The 21,147-nt window shown below is 32.0% G+C and overlaps 1 protein-coding gene across 3 annotated transcripts in view; it reads right to left on the reverse strand.

Annotated features, from left to right (window-relative positions):
* Nucleotides 1-670: 670 nt before the first annotated feature.
* Nucleotides 671-21,147, reverse strand: part of LOC140452370 (cytochrome P450 4c3-like) — a 51,292-nt gene continuing 30,815 nt past the window's right edge. For all 3 annotated transcript variants that reach the window (XM_072546594.1, XM_072546579.1, XM_072546586.1), the window contains 6 exons: nt 18,127-18,312; nt 14,823-15,202; nt 12,317-12,385; nt 6,354-6,469; nt 3,648-3,880; nt 671-987 (listed from right to left, as the gene is read on the reverse strand). In XM_072546594.1, coding sequence (XP_072402695.1) covers nt 821-987; nt 3,648-3,880; nt 6,354-6,469; nt 12,317-12,385; nt 14,823-15,202; nt 18,127-18,312 — 1,151 coding nt within the window. In that variant the 3' untranslated portion in view covers nt 671-820. The remainder of the gene's footprint in view (nt 988-3,647; nt 3,881-6,353; nt 6,470-12,316; nt 12,386-14,822; nt 15,203-18,126; nt 18,313-21,147) is intronic.

The raw sequence follows: 21,147 nt of genomic DNA on the forward strand, positions 1-21,147 counted from the left end.
CTAGGAGAACAATTTAGATTTGCATTATTGTACATACTTTTAACTGCTTTAATCAGTTGTATTGGGTGTCATATTTTACATTATTTCAAACAGCAGGTATCTATCAAAACGGTTAAAAGCTTTTTCAAAGTCTATAAAATGCTTTTCTAGGTTAAATTCTCTATGTTTTTTGTAATTTCTTTTATAATAACAACATTGTCGTTAGTAGAATTGCCCTTTCGAAAAGCATCTCTTATCCTGTAACAGCTTCTGTAATATTTTTAATCTATTATTAATCATTTTGGATTATTTATATTTTATACATTGCATTCAATAGACTAATACCTCTATAGTTTTGCCAAATATAATGGTCGCATTTTTTAAACAGTGATATAATTTGCCGGTATCTTTTTTTATTGTTTATTTTTTTCATCATTTTGTAAACGAAAGTTTGTCTTCCATTTAAATCATTTTCAATTCGACTAAATCGTTTATACCATAATTGCTGATGTGTTTATCTTACAATTATTTTGCGTTGTGTCGAAATCTGTCGTATTTTGGGAATCCAAGAAGCATCATAAATATATTTTTAGATTCTTCGACAGCGGACATATTATCTCGGTGGCACTATATGGAAAAAAATACGACATTGTTTTGAATTTAAAACTTGTTTTTGTGTTAATAAAAATCATTACGTAGAATATTTATTTGGAGAAAATTAATACAAACAATAATTATTAATCCCAACAATTTTTTACATTTACATCAAATTTAAACTAAAATTATGTCAAAAAATAGAAAAATACAAATAAACATCACAAATTTAAGGAATAAATACATATTAAATTCGATCCCAATCTCGCTTCCGTAGTTTTACTTTGATTCCATTCTTTGATAGAAGGGCACCCTCCGCAGCTAATTCAAGTTTGTGTCCACATGGCGACACTTCATAATTTCTCAAAATTGTAGATACGACAGATTTTATTAAATTCCATGCGTACTTTTGACCTAGAATAGTAAAAATATAATTACTTGTTCTAAACTTATTTGAAAGATGTTTGTCTATCTCACTTTTTTTAGTATATTAACTATTATATTAATAAAACATAAATGAAAATTAAATGTTTTGTAAAATTTCAACTTTTAAATCGGATGCCGTTGTTAAAGTTCAATTATCAAAATAAAGAGAATAAATTTATTTTAAAATGTAATGTAAATGTTGTTTTAAAATATAGTTATCAAAATAAACAGACCAAATATGTTTTAAAATGTTTAACTTGAGTAACTCCTTTCATTACTTGATATCTTCTTCTTTAAGTTCCATCTTCTATCGAAGGTTGCAAATCATGATGGCTACGCAGATCCTGTAAACTTCCGCTATTATGCACTACTGCATTCAAACCATTCCCTCAAGTTAAGCCGCGATATTCTTCGTCTTACCACATTGCGCACCCCTCAAATTTTGCCTTGCAGAATAAGTTGGAATAAGTGTTTTTGCCCTCTTATCACATGCCATAAGTACTTAAATTTTCGTCTTTTGATAATCAATATTATTTCAGCTCCATTTTCTATTCTTTTAGTAACTTCTATGTTTAACATTCTTTGAGTCCATAATATTCCTAGGATTTTTCTGGAATACTAAAATTTAAAGATAGCCAACTTATTGACTTTCACGCGGCAGAAACAAGACCTGACACAGAGAGAACAAAAAGGATGTTAGAAACCACAGAGATGAAAACACTTGATGAAAAATTGATGGTAAGACACTATGGGACAGAGCTAGAAGTACAGATATACGACATATATGCAAGGTGGAGAACATCAAAAACTGGGTAAGAAATAGAAGAGTAGAATGGAACGATCATATAAGCCGAATGACAACAAATAGAGTAGTAAAGACGGCAAGAGACGGTTCCCCAATAGAAAGACGATCAGTAGGAAGACCACACAAACGATGGAATGACAGCTTACTGGAGGCACATTGAAAAACAGACAGAGTCATGTCCATATAAGAAGAAGAAGAAGAAGAAGAAGAAGAAGAAGAAGAAGAAGAAGAAGAAGAAGAAGAACTTATTCACTTGTGACAGAGTCACTTGTTTTAATATTTATACTTCCAAGCTATTAAGAAGAGTAGAGAACACGTAACTCCGAAGCATCCTTGGGTGTAGTTCTAACCTTATATCCCGACAACAAAGAGAATTTTTGGTATTCACACTCTCAATTACAGTTCAACAATCAATTGGATGTTTGCATCTGCTGATTTATTCATGATTATACATTTAGATTTCTTTAAATTCATTCGTAGTCCGTATTCATGACAGCCTTCATTAAAACGTTAGAATTCGTTCTATAAATTATTCTTGTTATCCGTCATTATTACTGTATCGCCTGCAAAACCCAAGTTATTCAAAACTTCTCCATTTATAGATATATCTTTGATTGAATCTGAGTGCTTCTTTAAATACCGCTTCACCGGTAGTAGTAGTGACAACATGCAACCTTGTCGGACTCCTCTCAGTATTTTGATATCTTGAGTGTTACATTGGAAGTATACCTTTAACCTGATCAAATACCTTTTTAAGATCTATAAAACATAAGTACATTCAAGCCAATGTACTCAAGTTTAAGCCGATCAAAGCATCTGTTGTGCTCATATTATTTCCAAAGTCAAATTGCGTGTCACTTTCCGTGTGTTTTCTATTCAAGAGTTTTAACAATTAAGTTTTAATAATTCTGCTGCGTTTTATTTCCAAAAATGTTTTCAGCATTAAGGATATTGTTCTGTGCTTTAAGCAGGATATTGCACTTGACTCGTGGTTGATTGAAGCCATTGTCTAGGGTTTGTGGCAGTCTGATATATTATTAGAATAAATAGTTCAACCATTACATCAATAACATCTTCATCAATAAGTTTTAATAATTCGATTGGTACATCTTCTAGTACAGTAGCTTTGTCCTCTTTTATGTATTTAATAGCATAGGTAACTTCTTCCCGTAATATTGGTGGTCCGGTATCCTCTGTGGTTTTTAATTTTCTTCTATTTCAGTTACAGTTCTTTTCTTTCATCATTAAATAATTTTTGGATGTAATTGGTCTAGTCACAAAATCTCTTCTTCACATTAGTAATATTATCTCCTTTATCATTCTTGAGTATATTTGTTCTTTTGTGCTTTTTTCACAACCTGTCATTTCTTTCATTTTTGTGTGTAAATTAAAGCAATCATACTTTTTATCCAGATCTTCTATTTCCTTGATTCTATCGGAGAGGCGCCTCTCTTTTGCGTCTCGAATTTTGTTTCTGATGTTTCTCTGAATTTTTTTATATTTATTCAGTTTGTTCTTTTATAAGTTTAAGAATTTATAATGTCATCTAAGGTTTTCATTTTTCTTTAAGTGGTTTGAGAGATACTCTTCAAACTGACACCAGAGCATGTTGAATTTTTCCCATTTTTGGTCAATAGTTAGAGTTTCTGCATTATTTTCCTTAATTTTCTTTAAGTTTCGTTTATTATACTTAATGTCACGGTTTAATAATTAAAAAAATAGCATAAACACGTGAGCTCCTAAAGCTTATTATATATATAAAGGATGATTGTTGTTTTTGGTGTAATGTTTCTTTTTCATAAAAGAAATTGTAAATACATAATATTTAAACAAGTTGCCTTACCTATACAATTTCTAGGACCAGCACTAAATGGAATATATGTGTACGGATGTGTACCTGTAGTGTTTTCAAATCTGCTGGGGTTGTATGTTTCAGGATCTGGGAAATACTTCAGGTTCCTGTTTGCCCAATATATAGCCAGTACTATACCCGTTCCTTTCGGAATAATGTTTCCATCGATATATGCTATATCTCTATCAGTTTTTCGACCAACATAAGGAGCTGGTGGATATATCCTAAATATTTAAGGTGAAAAAATTATTGTTATTGGAGGTTTAGGTAGATTGATTATTGACTAACTACGTTACATACAACAGGGATTGCTCAAATTCAAATAAGATCGTTATACTATTCCGAGCGAGTACTGATTATTACTAAATATCTGATAATTAATAGCTTGTTGACAATGTGCCAAAGAGAGCATTCCGTAAAATTATGAAAAATATTAATAATATAATATTAAATAATAAAAAGAGTTTAGAGATTCGACAAAATACTGTTATTTGACAGGTTTAACACGAACAAAAAACAAAGCATCTTTGTATTAAACGCAAACAGTTGGAAGTCGCTCCTTAGTTTTTTAGTTTTAAATTGTTAATATGGGATTTTTACATTTAAGAGTGATCATATGAGCATACCTCATGATCCCCGAAGTGGAGGTCCAAAAATTGCTACTAACTTGAATAGGATTGGGAAAGTTTGTAATACTGAATAACTCTCGAGTAAATGTGAGCGAGGTAAATACATAGTATGTATATCATATAGAAACAAGCGTAGAATAATCTATAAATCTTGATGGAACGAGAGCTCGTGATTATAGTCGCGAAACTGAAGAAAGTCAAAATAATGGAAAAATATTTTGCACTACCAAAAAAGTGTTCTGTTAGCAGACAAGGTAATGAGAACAGTTTGTTACAAACATATATATATGTATATATATATATATATATATATAAATGTAAATATATATACATATATATATATATATATATATATATATATATATATATATATATATATAATCACACCAGTGAATCACCACTAACGGGCCGGAAGATTACAGCGAGAGGATAAAAGATTTAATTTTTTTTACATAAATAGTTTGTAAGTTGATAAAAACTACATTTTTAAATTATTTTAAAATATACAGGGTGTTCCAAAAAATTGCGGCGTATCAAAGTTATATTTTTTCTTATGAGACACCCTATAGTTTATTGCATTTTTAATTGTCCGCAAAAAATAAGGTATAGTTTTATAAGAGTTCCTATACCTAAGTAGAGAGTGTTCTGAGTTATGTCGACTTTTCTTAAAATGTAAAGTTTTAAAAGAAGAGTCATCTTCAAGTTATTTAAGCAATTATACCAAATTTTCTCTTATGACAAAATAGTTGGACATTTGTTAAATATATTCCATGATTGAGCACTACACATCTCTTTACAGGGTGTTCAAAATTTACAGATTCATTATTGAATTATTCAATGTGTGATATGTTGCTTATTTTAAATGGAACACTATATATATTAATAAATTATTAATAAATTATTAAACAAATTTTTCTCTTTCGAATGGTACATAGTTATATTACCATAGTTTCTACGTTATTTACAATTTTCTTAAACTCGATTTTAAGATATTTATAGTTACTCTCGATTTGTAAACCTATCATCTTGGCATACTTGTTACATACCTACGAACCCAGTGTAGTTGTAAATAAATATGTATTCGCTTTGTGCGTGACTGACGCGACACCTACCGCCTTCATCTGACAGTTTTGGACCTACCAATTTTCAGGTTAAACATATGACATATGTTTGACATTGTTAAATACATGCGAAATTGACAATTATTAACAATTAACTTTTTAATTATATTTTTTTTGTTTATGTACAAAATAAATGTAGTATTAAAAACTGGGTTTCTCAAAATTCATCATAATATATCTTTTCAACCACAAACGGAAAAGAAAGGGAAAAATCTAGTACTGGCAAATCAAGTTTTTCACGTGAAAGAGCATATATTTAAAAACAGTAATAGTAAAAGCTATAATATAAAAGCTAAAGTCATCAGGCACTCTGCAGTTAGGTTGAAGTATTATAAAATATCATTTAAGATAAATTATTAAAATTTTTCCTATTTCAATTGCATAAAAATGAAGTTATGTGATATTTACTTTTTCATATTAATAGCACGGATCCATCTTTTTCTTTTCTCTAATTTATATGTAATCTTTTAGAACCTACAAAAACTACACTTACTATTTTTGCTATTATTAGCACAATTAAATACGCAATATGTATTTGCACAAATTTTTGATAAAATTTATGCGTAAAAAGGTAGGGCCAATTTTGTGATATTTCGCCGCTACGCACGCTGGCATCGTTTCAAGTACCCCTACCATGGTCACGCACGGAGCGAATACTTTTAGTTGCTGGTATGTATAATAAAGCTTTTTGTTATTGAAAATAAATAAATGCATAACGAAACGAAAAGAACTTCGACGCATGAGTAAACAAAAAGAATTACTCAGCATAATCAAAGAGAAAAATACAATACCTGTGGGTCATGTGGTGAGAGGGGAAAGATATGAATTACTCCAAATCATAGAATGTAAAGTGCTGGACAAATATATATATATATATATATATATATATATATATATAGGCAAATATGTATACACGCGCTCTTGTTGTAATATTATTAAAACATTACCTTAGAGATTCCTTAAAAGCCAGTTCTAGATACTTCATTTCTTGAATATCTCTCATTGTGACCTTTCTGTTTTTATTTTCTCCAAAAATTTGTTTTTGTTCTCGAGCAACCTTGTCCTAAAATAATAATCGTGTACATTATTAAATTGCCTCTAAATAACCTTAAAAAAGGTCGAGGCTTCAGCAATTTATTAATGTCAATCGTCCCGAAATCGAAAAATGTATAAGTATATAATGTTATAGACATAAGTTATAGACATAAGACATAAGTTATACAGATGTTTTAATTGACTCATGTACAAGTGAGATAATAGTTATTTATGTACCAAGTCGGCAAAGTAACTATTTATCGAACGATTCTGATATTACGAGCAGAGCGAGCGAAGTGAGATAGGCGAGTAACAGACAAGCTTGATAACGATTGTTTACTGACGTAAATATCTTTTGTGTAATCGTTTTATTGCTCAAATATACAAAAAATATAGAGGTATTCATGGATAAAACAGTTTTATTTATATTGTGTTATATTAAATAGGAATTGAAAATGTCTTTGATGTGCTTGAATTGAAAATGTTTTATCAATGTTAACGTTTATATCGGTATTAATACCATTATATAATTTCAAATTGGTTTTAACACTTAAAGAAATTTTAATTTTAAACCAAACAAATATTTCAGATAATAGTGGTAACAGATGACTTTTGTATGATGATTTTAATTCTAAATCGATAAATATTAATACTGAATAATTGCTTAATTGGTAAATTAAATTTAAGTTTTGATTCATTTTATACGATCTATAACTTCTACAAAGAACGATTTCCAAAATGGAAATGGAAACTTTTAAATAATCCTATTTTCAACTAACATTGTGGTTAAGTCGAATTAAAAAGAGTAAATAAGTTAACTGAATTCAAAAATGGAAATAAATTTCGCATTGTCGTAGCATTCAAGAAAACCAAATAGGAAATATTACTAGGGAGACCAGCTGTTAATAGATTAAACTGTAAATGACGGCATAAAGACATAAGCAAACAAAATGAAATCAAAATTTAATGGACGTATGGCGGAGATCATGTAGTATCCAAATGAAATTATCGGGGTTAAAGGCAGGTTTACATATATCCAATAACTGGCGCCAGTCGCCCTGAGACGATAGCCCTGGCATAGTAGTGGCATCATTTTATTCCTTTTTTTGTGCCAGTCCATCGCTGTCTGCCAGCTGTCCCGAATCTCGATTAGAGAGCTGGTCTATTTTTCATGCCAGTGGCTTTCGCCTGCGTCACCGCTAACACCGCGACAGCGGTTGTAGATACGTATAAACACATTGTTTCAGTCACTGGCGTATATTTTTGTAAAAATTAACACAACACCGATAATAACAACAAACGACTTACTTTACTTAAACTCATATAAAACATTACATTTTCTCATAAATTGTATTAATTGTTCGTAGTTAATTTTATTTTGTTCACTTGTACACTTGACTTACAATTATTCCGCAATCTAGCCATAGTCAAAGAGTCGACACTCCGCCGTCCTATACCTCGAGGAGTGTAAACTCGGTTACACGCCGAGGCTTGAGGAGCCAGCATCTTGTTGTTGATATTCAAGGTGCCTACTGTGCATAGAATACTGGCAAATATTTCATGCAAGACAAATATTATATACAATCAAGTATAAGAACTTCGAACTGTTAAAGTATTTTACATTGCCAGTAGCACCTTGTTGACAACAGAGCCCCAATGAACCTCTTACTAAGTGTAAGGCGAGGATACATAACTCCCCGAGTACCTAGAGGATGGAATCAAAAAACCTTCGTTCCTCCTCAAAAGTGGCAGTAGGAAATCATCCTGGAACTCCAGGCAATATGGAGAAAGAACCAATCGTACAACATCGTCACGGAGATTATAAAATAGGTCGGCCGTTAGATGGGTCAAAACTTGTCTGCTTGAAAACTGCTCGGCAATGGATGAATGTGAACGCCGACGGCATATTAATATTAAAGAATAGTTTTAGGAATTGTTCTTCGTTTCTGTTGGCAATAAATTGGCGAGCATATATCTCGTCGGAAATAAATGCAGTGCGAATTGTTTGTTCCTAAATTATTTTTTGCCTCCACAATCAGTCACCGGGTTTGTGGGTTTGTTGGCTTTTTCACAAGTGAGATGGGCAACGATAGGTAATATTATGTTTACACTAGTTTTTGTGCAACTAGGTAGCACAAACTTAACGAACAATGAATAGTCCAGCTTTGTAGCTAAACATTTGCGGACCAGCGCTATTCTCTGAGAAGACAACTGAAGAGGAAACTATTCTCTGGAACATCGAGGTTTAAGATAGCTTTCTTTACTTACTGATGGAGTTTCACAGGAACTCGCATTAAAAAAACGATTATTTTTAGAATTTTTTGATTCTTTGAAACGAGTGGAGGATACTTGTGGCTATTGTCTCACCTAGGACAGATATCATTGTGAAATAAGATTAAAAACCACAAACAACCAGTCTTTCATGTCCTTTAGCACGTCTGAATACTGGATATCCTCAAAGGTGACAAGGCGTCTTGAGAACATTTTGAATCCATAGTTAGGGCCCCAAATTGTTCTCAAGACATTGTTTAGAAATTGAATTCGAGAGGTTATGGACGGGATACCAGCAGTGTTGTGGATTAGTGCGGAAGGATAATTATTGATTTTTCTACAGAGTTGACAGAGATTTTTATCTTCTTATCTTCTTCGTTTGGATCCTGTTACGCTGTTTATTCTTAAGTAGCGTGTAAAGCGTCACTATATTAGTTGCACCGAGTTTGCTACATAGCTCTCCTAGAAGAGTACCTTGTCTTTGTACTTCATTTAGGGTAGTTGTAATCTTCCTGGTAGTTTTTGTTAAATCGACTCCCAAGTATGATACCGTTGACTGCAGTTCGGGTCTCTCTCCGTAGATGGCTAGGCGTATATTGAAGCCAAATGTGTTTCTAGGGGCTTTGAAAACTATAGTTTTAATTCAGATGGCATTTAGTGATATCCACCAATTTTTAACAATCTTTCGACAAAATTAATTTGTCTTTGGGCATGATTAAATACCGCAAGGTGTGCGTCAAAAGACGTGTGTGCATGTTGTGTATAAAATTGGAAGCAAGATGGAATTATATCTAATACAGTATTAATAATTTTAGCGGTTTTTCTATCCTACGTCGGAATCTTATTCCGTCAGCAGCCATGAATTCCCTGTACTTAATTATACATGGACAATTGGTTTAAACGTAGTGGATACGGACATTTTCGTTAAAGTTGACCATTAAATAGTACTGGATATCTGTAGAGTAACTCTAAAGCCATACCTAAGTCGTCTTATTTATATTCTTAATGGGTTCCATAATTTTCAATCCTGATTTAATTGCGTTTTTGGAATCCACACCCAGCCTTAAATCTTCCTAGAGAGTTGGTAAATTCTTCCTTCTTTAGGGTTTCTAAATGGCAATTAAGACGCGTTAGTATTTTCCATATTGATGCGATTGAATTAGCATTTAAAATGATCTGTGAATCACCTTTGGCAATTTTTATAACTGCATGGAAGCTGCATGAATTCTAGAAGACAATTTTCATCTTTAATTGGTTACTGGTGATTTTCCGCCATAAAATGGCGCCATGGGATAAAAATTTGATCCAATCCGTTTAATTGAATAATACACACTCATGTTTGTATCCACTGATAATAACACTTGGTTCAAAGTTAAATTTGTGGGCTCAACAGATGGACGCATACTGGGTGTTTGATGGGTTTAAGTAAAACCAACGTTGTCTTAAAAACACGTTAGACATCTGTACTTTACCACTTATTGTTAAAGACTAAATAACACGCACAACACAAGACTTCTTATACCCCTTTGCTCTATGTTCACATGTCTGGGGTGACAGGTGTATGCAAATTTAAGAGCACGCAGATGTTTGGTAATTAAGGAAGCACAACATGGGTGTAGGTTTATACAAATTAAAGAGCAAGAAGATGTATGCAAATTAGGGACAGGTGTACAACACGACAGCTATATGTAAATTAGCGAGCAGGCAGCAGGTATACAACAAGGATCACAACAGGTGTCGGTTTATACAAATTATTCACAGCTGTACGGTAGAGCAGGTGTACAGCAGAGAGTACCACATGTGTAGGTTTATGCAAATTAGGGACATCTGTACTGTAATTTTGGGACACTTAACTTTACTTAATCAGTAGACCCATTTGTACCTTTCGGTGTTAAGCCGTTTATAATACAATTCATTAAATTAAAATGTTTTACAGTCTTTTGAGGTGTCCTAGCTCTTAACGAACTTTCTCCATTCCTTCCTATTGGATGCCATCTGTGTTGCTTCCTGTCAGGTCTTACCCCTACTCTGCAGTATCTGCGAGATGTCACTGTTCCATTCTTTAATGGGTCTTCCTCTTCTGTTCTTCCCTATTGGTTTGGCGTCCTACACTCTTTTTACTTGTCCATTATTGTCCATCCGGGTTAGATGTCCGAACCATGCCAATTTTTTCTCCTTGATTGAGTAGAGTATCGGTTTGATTTTGAGTCTTTCTCTTATTTCTTCATTTCTGATTCTATCAGTTCTTTTTACTCCGATCGTTCTTCTGATGTATTTCATTGGGACAAATTTGGACAAATTAGGGACAGCTGTATGGTAGGGCAGGTGCAAGTTAGCGACAGCTGTATGGTAGGGCAGGTGTACAACAGGTGCATGTCTATGCAAATTAGGGAGCACATGGTAATTAGGGACATGTGTATGAAAATAAGGGACAGCTGATTGCAAATTAGGGGCAGATGCTCCGTGCTCCGCGCTCGATGACCTATTATCCACCTACTCCTGGGGAACTCCTGCTTCAAGAGTTAAAATCCCACTTAGTATTTATACGACTTTAATTTGAACCTTTCTACCGTTTAGATGGGAGAGTATGAACTTTATATATAGGCGAGGCAGTCCGATTTGTTTTAGATTTTTAATCAAGTCTATATGCCAAACGTAATCGGAGCCCTTTGGACATCTAGTAAAGTGCCTAATATCATATTATTACAAATAATAATGACCAGAGCTGTATCCGAATTGAACATCGGGAATATTGTCAGTGAGTGTAAAAAGCCAGCATCTCTTTTAGAAGAACGATCGTAGACTTATAGATCGTAGATATATGTTTCAGAAAATATTTGGGTGGCAGAATTTGTTAATATTAACTAAAAAAAAAATATATCAAATCTGACGAAATATATTAGTGAAAAAATTAAGACCACAGACCTACGGATATCCAAGATCACCAGAGGTAATATAGTTCATAAGAAATAAATTAGGATGGAATAAATAAAAAACGAATCATTTGAAAATCCATTTCATGTAATCAATGTGTAAGTATCTGTAGGTATCACTCTGATAATGTCCCCATATAGTTAAAAGTGTCTAAGTTATAGACATATTTTAAAAAAATAATAAATTAGTCTTCTTAAAGACATCCATAAACTACATAGTAAAAATGTTGATTTTTTAATACCCCCTACAGTCGAAGCCGTCCCCCATCTCAACGTTTACAACTCATTACCACCCTTTTTAGTTATTTTAAAAAAATTCAATGTAGTTTTTGGATTTTTTAAAATTAACTTTAAAATTGTATTTGCGAATGTATCATAAAAACTAGTAAAAAATTAAATTTATACAAACAATAGCGACACATTGATATATATCAAACGAAGTCAGTCCACCTATTGTATACCATCGTAATAAGCTTTAATAATAAGCAAAGTCCCCCTCCCCCCTTCTTAACAGCACAGTTGATGAATATTCCCCCTTATAATTAAAAATATATATAGAAAAACAATAAGTTAGTAGATGGCGTTTATTTTTCAAAGTAATACATTAAGCTGGGCTTAATTTATAACCCAAACATAAATACTTTGTTATAAATTAAAGTTATAGAACTTACCTGCACATTTTTGTTAAGTGACAAACAATATAAAGTAAAACTTATAACATTTGCGGTAGTGTCATGTCCCTAGAACAGTAATTATATGTATGATTATATATTTAAAAAAGCTATTAGTTAAAATATTTATCTAGTGTAGCATTTACAGCCAATACAATTTAACGATTCAAAATTTTGTGATTTCTAGTATGTATATTATTATTACTTCTTTTGGTTACCGCTTTCATGAAATTACTATATGATTAAATAAACATTATTTGTTCTAAAGCAAATGGTTTTTAAGATAATAAAGCTCAATATTAACATCTATTTTAATAAAATCACAGAGAAAATTGAACAAAATATAAAGAATAAAATAAAGATTCTGAAACATCTATGAATATATATGCGAAGAATAGGTATATATATATATATATATATATATATATATATATATATATATATATATATATATATATATGTATATATATTGTTATGAATTGTTATGATATGTAAAATCGAGAAAAATATTGGTTTGTTTAAAAATATTTCAAAGTTCAAAAACATTAAAATAATTCAGATAAGTAGGATAATATCCAACAAACATTTCGAAGAAGGAAAGTTATTAAATTCTTGGATTACCTGTACTAAACAAAATGTAAGCTTTGCATAAATTATTTCTTTGTTATACTTGAGTGACCCGCATAATTTTAAGTGAAATCCAAAGACAATGGAACCGGGTTTTCCAAAATACATTAATGCAGTGATTAGAGACAAATAGAAGAGATTTTAGAAAGAGGTTTTTGTTAGTTTTTAAGAATTATAGAAAATATTATTTGTAAATAAGTTTTAGGAAATTTTATAATTATAGGTAAAAATTTGTTTGTTATCGAAATGAAAAAATGGGGGAATTGTGACGAGTTTTGATTGGCGGAGATTGAAAAAGGTGGGATAAGTATGTAGGAAAAAGTTTAGCGAGATTGAGGAGAGAGAAAAGATAATCAGTTGGTTTTCCAAGTCTGTAAGACGAACAGTGATTGTTCTCTGTTGGTTCCCAAGAAGTAGCAAGCAGTAGTGTTGAATGTTAGTGAGTTTTTGTGGAGTTAGTGTATCTGACAGAAGCTGAAGCAGCAAAATATTGTAAGTCATATTTTCCTACTTATATTCCAAGAGTCACTGTTCAGGCCAACGAGAGATTCAGTTTATCGTAAAGAGAAGATATTCCAAGAGTCATTTTTCACTCGGGCCAACGAGAGATTCAGTTTATCGAGAGGAGAAAGGCTATCATAATTTGAATGATTGTTGCTTTTGAAGGAGATCATTAAGGACGATATACTTGCAACAATCTGTTGTAAGATTGCTGATTACATAGGGAGCGGTTGAGAGGAGATAATACAGTCTACAAGGAACAAGGATTTGGACCACTTATCATCAGAGAGAGATATTTTTGTTTTCTGCAGTTTTTTTCTTTTATTGATAACACAATTTTTACACGTAATTTAGAAAGGATATAAATATTTTGATTAGGAGAGCTAGAATAGTTTGGGATTTTGAGTTTTCAATTAATATTGTTTGTACCATTAATTTTGATTGTTCACGTACGGAGAACAAAATTTTGAGAATCCTTATATGAGATTTGTTTATTGAAAACTTTTGAGTGTGAATTATTTCATTATTTTTATTTCAATATATAGTGTTAGATCATATGTGTTTTTTATTATTCCGGTATTCTCTGGACCTTACCTTTCACATGTAATAGCATAGATATTGAAGCACGAATTTAACCCTGAGATAAAAGAATTAAAAATTGTGATAGAGTCATAATCATATCATTTAAATAATTTTAATTAATCAAAAAAATTAATTAGCTAATTATTGCTTGGCGCACCAAGACTTTAAATATCACAATAATATATATATATATATATATATATATATATATATATATATATATATATATATATATATATATATATATATATATATATATATACCTATTTTTGGTAGGTGGGTGTAAGTCGCGTAATTCCCGTCAATATCTGGCGTATTATGGAAGTACGTTATATAGCAGAAGGAAGAGGGTGAAAGGCGAGTTTCAACGCCTTATAATCGGAACACACCAGCGAACCCTTACCAACCCGCACTGAGGCAGTGCTTCTTGATTGAGTCAATTATTAAAAATCAATGAGAGGTGCGTGAATTTGTCACCTGTGAGTAGAACATCCACGAAAGACAAATCTCAATAACTGTAAGTTTTTTACAACCTCTACACTCTTAATAGATTTCGAGAATGCTTACTAACAGTAGCACTTTATTTCAGTTTTTCCTGATGATGAAAATAAGCATTTTCGAAAGCTTAAAACTTAGTAAAAAGAGTACACTTATTTCACCGCTGCAAATCCCAATAAACCTCAAAGTTCCGTTTTTCTAACGTTGTCAGCAAAGACTTCTTTTCCTTTTCTATATATATATATATATATATATATATATATATATATATATATATATATATATGTATATTACTCACAGCAAATAAAAAGGTATCAACTTCTTCTCGAATCTCTGTATCGGTAAATGGTCTTCCATCGATTGTTTCTTCTAACAGTAAATCTAAAAATGCTTTTCTCTGCTTAATCCCAACATCACCTATTTTTTCTTTTTGTTCTTCTTTCTGCTTTTTCTTTAATTCTTCTCTTCTGGAAGTGATTACGTTCATTGTATGAGAATGAAGTATTTTAACCTGTTCCATTTCTATTTTGTAGTCAGTGGTAAACCGGTAGAAAAAATCGAAGGTTTTTAAGGGTGAGTACGTTCTGATAATCAGCAATCTACACAACTCTGATACTGCTCGAACATAGTCCGATTTTGGATATTTTTGGGCATGTATTGATACTCCCATTGCTGTTTCTAAAAACAAATAAAACTAAGCGTAAATTAAAAATAAAAGTTACGTTCTCTGCTGGAGAGCTATTAGGTATATAATTTAAAAAATCTTTATTTGATTGATCTCAAATTGTCAAAGAAACTCTTTACATTACGACAAAGACTTTCTGTATATTGAAAATTTACCAACAAATATTAATTTATTTTGTTGTTTTTCTTAAATATGTATCGAAACAAAAAAATGAAAATGTGTCTAGTAGCGTGTGTTTTCATCTCGGATATCAATACAAGTTTTAGGACGTTGTGGTATGCTATTCACAGGTTTAGTCACAGCTATTCACAGTTCATCCAGTTCATCTTCACAGTCTGAAGATTGAATTTAGAATGTGCCTCATGTATCTCACATAATTTGTATTTTCTTCAACATATAATTGGTCGGTAGGTTGAGTAACCATAATACCTGTCCATAATACCTGTCCTCCCAAGAAGGTAGAGACATTATGAATATAGGCTAATTTTGCATTTCTAATTAGTGTCTCCAAACACAAATCATTTATCAAATAAACCCTGATTTTATTCGAATAAATCTGCGAAGTAGAAGAAGAAATAGCAAAAACAAAAAGAGACCACTTTATTCATTACCCTTAACGTGATAGAAAAATAGCCATTTTTGTGGTTTTTTTGCTGTGCAGCCACAACGGAAGTGTGGTGGTAGAAGACCGCTTAGCACAGGCAGTCATTGTTTTGCCGCGAATTTTATCACTTCAAAGAGCATTCATACGGTATCATTCAGTTGAACATCAAACTGTTGTACATGAACACTATTATTCCATTCTAATCCGTAACACTTGGCAACAGAGAAACGAGAGCTAGGGCTGAACACCTGAGTGAGGACGCCAACATTCTCAATCAGCTAAGTTTCTGGAATATTTTGTTTCTGATTTTCGGTTTCTCTGTAATTTTGATTATACTGAATATAGAAATGCTCTTCGCAGTATAATTTATCTATTTATTACCGGGCTAACCCCAATAATAGTAAAAATACAATAATACAGAAATAATAAACTTATGAAAGTACAAGAGACCTCTTAAATTGACTCAAACTGTTGTTAAATATGTCTACATCTGAGCTATTCAACGTAACGTATAACGTGTAACGTGTTGTTACTACCATATGATGTTCGTATCAACTCATTTAACAAATTAAAGACGAAATCCCACAGAAAGCAGTGTTTCAAGAAGAATTTGATAATCAACGCCACAAAATGCTTTACTGAAATCGGTATATATAGCATCCACATGTTTTCGCTTCTCGATTTACTTTATAAGCTCAAACTGATAACAAACTAATTTCGTAGCTGTAGATATTTTTGCACAAAAACCATGTTAAAACTCTGAGATAAGTGCACTGTACAACCAAGATAGCTGTTTAACTATCAAACTATCTAACAATTTAGGTACTGCAAACTGAATGCATATACTTCGATAATTTTAAATGTTTTCTTTCTGACCTCATTTGAATATCGGTACAACAAAACTCCTTTCAAATACCAGAAAAAAAGACGACTTTAATAAATTATTAAATAAAGTATGTAATGGCATGGTAATGGTAACAACACACTTTTTTAAAAGAAAATTAGAAACATCATCAGGTATACAGGTAATTAATTAATAAGTAATTAATGAGAGTCATTTCAGAGACATTATAATAATTTATGACAACATTTTTATTAATGGAGATATTGAGAATATGAAGGTTATTAACACCAGGGGTATAGACAGTTTGAAAGAAGTCCTTAAACAAATTAGCAATTTCTTACCCAATAGAGACAGACTGATCCTTACAAAACATAGTACACTGTGACCAAAACCTTTAGCATTACCATATTTCCAAAATTGATTTTGAATTGTCTTTCAACTCAGCATCGATACGTACAGCATATTGATGAAAGCATATGCCAGAAAAACGTTTGCATGTTGACCTAAGAAGAGAAAATTTACTGTAATTGGCATCGGTAAAATATTTCATGTTCAATTAGTGAGCATACCTTTTCTCACATGTCAAAATTCTAAGTTCATGTGAAAACGATTTGGAAAAAGTTGATGTTCTGTATATCTTCAGAGGTATAAAGTAGAAAATCCCAAGAGAAAGAAGTTCATAGAACAAATTGATTGAAACTAAGTTGAAAAATCCTGCCAATTAGTAGAGTCCAAAAAGTTATTAAGTTATTATTTCTTATATAATTAATATTTTTAGTAGGTAGTTGATAAATTATTGACAACAAAGCATTTAGGTGATAACTTTGCGGGTGGTCTGCTGATTTACAGTATATAAAGCATGATAAACCGCACCCGGCAAACATAAGACATTGCATAAAAATCTCATATGAATCAAAGCATGGATATCAATAGCCTACCAAAAGAATCAGACAACAGACTGCGTACACAATACAGACACCTTATACATAATACTACAGGACGCAGAAGTAGTCAATCCATATAAATTGGATTGGTAATCCGAAGACGACATCGTCCTAAAAGAAGGACTGCATGAGAAAAAAAAATAGAAGATCCACCACTCGAGGATACATCCCAGCCCTTTACAGGCTAGCAACCGTACAAACAAACAGAAATAACAACACACCAAGACGGTGAGAGACAGTTCATTCGGCTATCTTACATAGAAACAGAGTCTAAAGATGAAATCGTGGTACAATGTCTATAGCTCGTCAACAGATCTCATTTTTATACAGAGAATAATGGAATGGTGGATATATAATCTAGAAAAAGCCAGGCACTCTAAGGATGTTGTCTATGTGTGACAGAACTCACATGATAGTAACAGAATTCAGTACCATTCAGACTAGTTTCATAAACAATAATAGTCATGCATATTCTCTATTCTCTTTATATTACGCACCTAGGTAACTGAGGCAACTTTGACTTACCACAGAGAATATCCAGGGTACAATTTTTAAGATACGGAAGTACATCAACACTATCTTTGCAAGTTTCTTTATCCAATAGATTTATTAAAAGTGCAGCATTGGAATCAAATGTATCGTAGAAGTCATCAAGAATTGAAAAATGAAACGCAGGAGTCAGTATTTTTCTAGTTTTTTTCCATTTTTCAGCTAAAACAGAAACATATACATTTTCAAATACATCAAGTAAACAAAAAAAAATGTTGCCAACTGATACTTCATAATACTTTATTTTACACATAAAATACTAAAAAATTACGCGTGGCACGTGGGGAGTGCCGAGTGTTGCAGTTTCACAACTTTGTACAAATGTTCATCAATGTGGAAATATCAACATACTTTCTGTTAGTTTTGTTTCTCCTCGTATAGTTAGCCAAGATCTCGCTTACAAAAGCTAAGACACTATCGAACAATAAACGGTTGTTGATACAATGTTGCAAACAATATTGTGTTGATTGATACGATGTTGTGAACAAAAAAAAACAGAAAAATGAGTGTCTTTCGTTAAAATTACAGATCGCTTAGGTAATTATCGCCCAACCGTCACGTCCATCATCCAGCCTCAAGAGTCCACTGCTGAACATAGGCCTCTTCCTAATGTTTCCAACCCCGTCTATCTTGCGCCGCTCTCATCCAGTTTTTATTGAGTCTTCTTAAATCGTCAGTCCATCTTGTAGGTGGTCGACCGACGCTTCTCTTGTCCGACCGTCACGTCAGTGTGTAGGGAGTTCATCGAGTTCATCGAGTTCAGGGACAAGGGACTAAAAAAGTTGAGATCTATCTAAAATAACTTTTGGTTCCTTACCCTACATTCCAATTCTGACACCTAAGTTAATTAAAATTTTCAAAAATGTTAATGGCTTAAAAATTACAACTAGGAACGTGAAAACAGTATATAAGTTATTCGCAAAAACAAAGGATCCCTTCACGATACAGGAGTCTTCGAATGTTGTTTATTCTATACCGTGTATAGAATTGGAAGGAATGCAGAAAGTTCGTTGAGAGCTAGGACACCTCAGAAGACTGTAAAATATTGTAATTTAATGAATTGTATTTAAAACGGCCCAACACCGAAAGGTACAAATGGGTCTACTGATTAAGTAAAGTAAAGTAAAGAACACCTAATTACATTTTAAACTTGTTTTTTTTTATGTTCTCTATGTATCAGAGTTAAAACACACCATCAAAAGATGTCATAGAATTAACAAAGTTTTACTATCCTTACCAAAATTTTAACATGTATTTTGTGCATTATTTTATGTTTGTGTTATTAATGTTGAGGATCAAAGCTTATTATAAATAATCTCAACGACTAGTAAGTTGCTATGACGAATTTTGATATTATGTAAATACAAATTTACATATTCTTTTTATCTATATTACAACGTCTTGAAAAAGGAATAAAACAATTCCGAAAGCTAGACAAAAAAGTCAAAATAAACTGGTTATATATATATATATATATATATATATATATATATATATATATATATATATATATATATATATATATACCGATTCGGCAAATTTTCAACTACCGTATGCGTTATTCAGTATGTGGAACAAAGATAACACTTAATTGTTTGAATACGAGTGAGACACAATCCACGCACTTGGAGTAGCGAGTCTAATTTTTAAACAGTGTTGCGAAATTTCTGTAACATAACTCCTTCTAAAACATTAGTCGGATACATGAATGTAACATAATGTTTAAATCCACTACAGTTCATTGTAGAATGAAAATTAATATTGCCCCAACAAACCTTACATGAAGTAATCATGTAAGTATTATTTTTTAAACGATTACATCATTACTTCATTAATTAACAAAGAATACTGAATTGAGAAATTGAGATGCGACAACAGCGTGAGCTAAATAAATATCGCACTTCAGTAGACAGACAAATAGTATAAACCATTTGCCCCCTCTACGACTTCCCCTCAAAAGAATAGGCGGTCCTTATCTGTACAGCAGGTTTAAGGTCAATAAGGTAAGGTCTATTTCTTTGATTTTTAGCTGTCGTGGTAAAAGGTCGAAAACAAATAATTAACATGCCAAGCGTATACAGTAGAACCTCGATAAGTTAAATTCCAAGGGAAAAACCAAATATTTTAAGTTATACAGGTTTTAAGTTATCAAGGGTCTATGTTGTGGTGGATTAATATAGGTCAGAAGTTCATTAAAATATAGGCATTTATTATACACTACATTCATTTATTATATTCGTTACAAAAAGTTAAAGCAATAATTAAAGGTATAGTCTACTAAAAAAAGTCTGTGATTTTCTAAATCGATTTGATTTTAATAACAGAAAAGAAATACGTTATCTTTTATGTTTCTACACTGCTCTATAAATGATCGTACAGTCGGTATAGCACTCTTGCTTCGTTGATTGATATGCTCTTAGATGAAGTTTGTGGGTCGTCATTAAATTCATCGTCTTTATAACTTTAAATACAGTACATGTTGTTATTCCATTATTCAGGATCATTATTATCTTCCTCTCCAAATTGATTTCTTGAGGTTCTGAAGAAAAACCACAGGTTCTAAAGCAGTTTTTCACTGTAAGGAGTGTTACGTTTTGCCATGTTTTGTCCATCATCCTCATTACTTGAAGAACATTGATAGAAGAAATCGTATTTTGCTCCATATCAGCCATCATTCTTCTAACAACTTCTTTTCTGTATGTTTTAAAATTTTTAATGATACTCTGATCCAAAGGTTAAAGTTGTGATGTTGTGTTTGGTGGAAGAAATTGCACAGAAAGTGTACTTTGATTGCCTTTAATGGTGGTATGTCTCCGTGTGCTGTTCAGTTGTCGATGAACAGAACAATTTTTCTATTTCAAGTTGCCCTTTGCTAATCTATATTAATCAGCCATTTTTTAAAAAGTTCTGCTGTCATCCATGCTTTTTTATTGGCTCCATAATCCATGGGTAGTGATTTTAAACCTGCAAAACACCGAGGTTTTTTTGACTTACCTA

This window comes from Diabrotica undecimpunctata, chromosome 1 (genome assembly GCF_040954645.1).
Source record: "Diabrotica undecimpunctata isolate CICGRU chromosome 1, icDiaUnde3, whole genome shotgun sequence".
In the NCBI taxonomy this organism is placed as follows: Eukaryota; Metazoa; Arthropoda; class Insecta; order Coleoptera; family Chrysomelidae; genus Diabrotica; species Diabrotica undecimpunctata.